Raw genomic sequence first — 2,500 nt, forward strand, 5'->3', positions numbered from 1 at the left:
ATCAAAATTCATACTACAGCTCCTGCCAAAAGACTTGCATACTGACCCTATATATAACCCATGACTTCCAGAATGCCTTGGGCGAGGTGGTTTGTCCCGTGCTGTCTGCATTCACCTGTAAGCTCTGTGGCGCCAGCGGGACGAACGCTCACACGTTCAAGTACTGTCCGAGGAACCCCTTCTCACGCGGCAATCCTGCAGCTGCTGGTCTCCCACCTGGCCTTCCCTTCTCCCTTGCCGAAGAACGCCCTCGCCATGACCTAGGGGCGTCCTAGGGATGACCCTTCCACCTGGCCTTCCCTTCTCCCTTGCCGAAGAACGCCCTCGCCATGACCTAGGGGCGTCCTAGGGATGACCCTTCCACCTGGCCTTCCCTTCTCCCTTGCCGAAGAACGCCCTCGCCATGCCCTAGGGGCGTCCTAGGGATGAAAGGGTAAAGCGACGGGATCAGAAACCTGTGGTTGGTCAAGGTGTAGAAAAGGTACAGGTCTTCAAAGGGGCCTTAATTAATTCTTGTGATCCTATGTTTCAAACCAGTATTTTATGATTTGGGAATGATTGTAAAACCGTGCCTTTTCAATATGTCGAAATATATTAATTAATCACGATACATGGGGTATTATTATCCTCTGAATTTGAGCCCGTGTCTTTGTTTGTTCTCACCAGTTTCCATATACTTATCCTCCTCCATCTCGCCGTTTTTAGTCTATCCACACAAAAAAGGTTCTCTCACGTACGCTCACTCTTTCTTTCGACTTTTTTTTCTAGCTTTATTTCTCATTATTTTCTCTTCTCTCTTATCCTCATCCCTCTTTATGTCTCTCTGTCTATCTGTCTATTTCTCTGTCTTTCTGTCTGTCTGTCTGTCTGTTTCTGTCTATCTGTTTCTCTGTCTGTTTCTCTGTTCTCTCTCTTCTCCCTCTTCGCTCTCATCTCTCCTCTCTTTTCTCTCTTTTCTCTCCTCTCTTTTCTCTTCTCTCTCTTTCTTCTCTCTCTTCTCTCTCTTCTCTCTCTTCTCTCTCTCCTCTCTCTCCTCTCTCTCCTCTCTCTTCTCTCTCTTCTCTCTCTCCTCTCTCTCCTCTCTCTTCTCTCTCTCTTCTTTCTCCCTCTCTTCTCTTCACTTCTTTCTCCCTCTCTCCTCTCCTCTCCGCTGCCTTCTCCTCTCTTTTCTTTTCTCCTCTCCCTTCTCTTCTCCTTTCTCTTGTCTTCTCCTCTCTCCTCTCTTCTCCTTTAGTAATATAGTTGTAGTTGTTTTTTAGTTTGGCGGTGAAGTTAAAGGTGTTGCAGAGTCGATGCGTTATTTCTACGGGAACTTGGTGGCATGGGGTACAGTTGAAAAGCGTGGTAGTGGCAGCCAGAGAGGGGTGGGGTAGCATGCTATGCCTGCGAGGGCGAGCGGTCAGAGTCTGCTGGAGGCAGGGTGTGTTCTCTCCAGAGAGGTGGGCACCAGAAAGATGCTAGACTCGACTAACATTGTCAGAACAAAATACGGTCTTGAAGTACAAAGCAACTCAAAAAATAGTCCAAATTACATTCTTAGTAAAAACGGTTACAAGAGGGGAGAGGCTGTTTGCCAGAGGCAACTTTTATTTATGGCCTGAGGAATGAGGGGAAAAGGGCAAAACACATGATAGACAAGGGATTATGAATATCCATGCAAATAATGATCGTACACACAAAATCAAGGATTAAGTGCATTGAGAGAATCATTTTGAGTATCGACAAGATATAGTTTGTATATGAAAGACACTGAGAATTGTATGGCGTGGGAACACAACGATGGGCTCTGGTCAATTTATAGAAAAGGTACTTTCTTGACCTGGGTCGACGAGGGAAAAAAGAAACGCAAACCGCAGAATGCACTTGTGCTGAGGCGGTTACACCTTTCTCCTCTCCTCTCCTTTCTCCTCTTCTTTCTCTCTTCTCCTCTTCTTTCTCTCTTCTCCTCTCTTTTCTCTCCTCTCCATTCTCTCCTCTCCTTTCTCTCCTCTCCTCTCCTTTCTCTCCGCTCCTCTCCTTTCTCTCCTTTCTCTCCTCTCTTCTCATTTCTCTCCTCTCCTCTCCTTTATCTCCTCTTCTTTCTCTTCTCTCCTCTCCTCTCCTCTCCTCTCCTCTCCTTTCTCTCCTCTCCTCTCCTTTATCTCCTCTTCTTTCTCTCCTCTCCTCTTCTTTCTCTCCTCTCCTCTTCTTTCTCTCCTCTCCTCTCCTTTCTCTCATCTTCTCTCCTTTCTCTCCTCTCCTCTCGTCTTCTCTCCTCTCTTTTCTCTTCTCTCCTCTCCTTTTTCTTCTCTCCTCTCCTTTCTCTTCTCTCCTCTTCTTTCTCTTCTCTCCTCTCCTTTCTCTTCTCTTCTCTCCTTTCTCTTCTCTCCTCTCCTTTCTCTTCTCTCCTCTCCTTTCTCTCCTCTCCTCTTTACATATGGTATGTTTATCTGTCTCTGAATCTCTCTCTATCTATCTACATCTCTTTATCTATTTATAGATGTATCTATCCATTCACTAA

The 2,500-nt window shown here is 46.0% G+C and overlaps 1 protein-coding gene across 1 annotated transcript in view; it reads left to right on the top strand.

Moving 5' to 3' along the window:
• The window catches only part of LOC122253512 (uncharacterized), a 2,536-nt gene extending 1,936 nt beyond the window's left edge, over nucleotides 1-600 (top strand). Inside the window, exon 5 of the mRNA XM_086532388.1 lies at nucleotides 72-600. Coding sequence (XP_086388514.1) covers nucleotides 72-275 — 204 coding nt within the window. The 3' untranslated portion in view covers nucleotides 276-600. The remainder of the gene's footprint in view (nucleotides 1-71) is intronic.
• Nucleotides 601-2,500: the final 1,900 nt, after the last annotated feature.

The sequence above is a fragment of the Penaeus japonicus genome, unplaced genomic scaffold (assembly GCF_977035675.1).
Source record: "Penaeus japonicus unplaced genomic scaffold, GWHDUDI00000001_assembly GWHDUDI00000037, whole genome shotgun sequence".
NCBI lineage: Eukaryota > Metazoa > Arthropoda > Malacostraca > Decapoda > Penaeidae > Penaeus > Penaeus japonicus.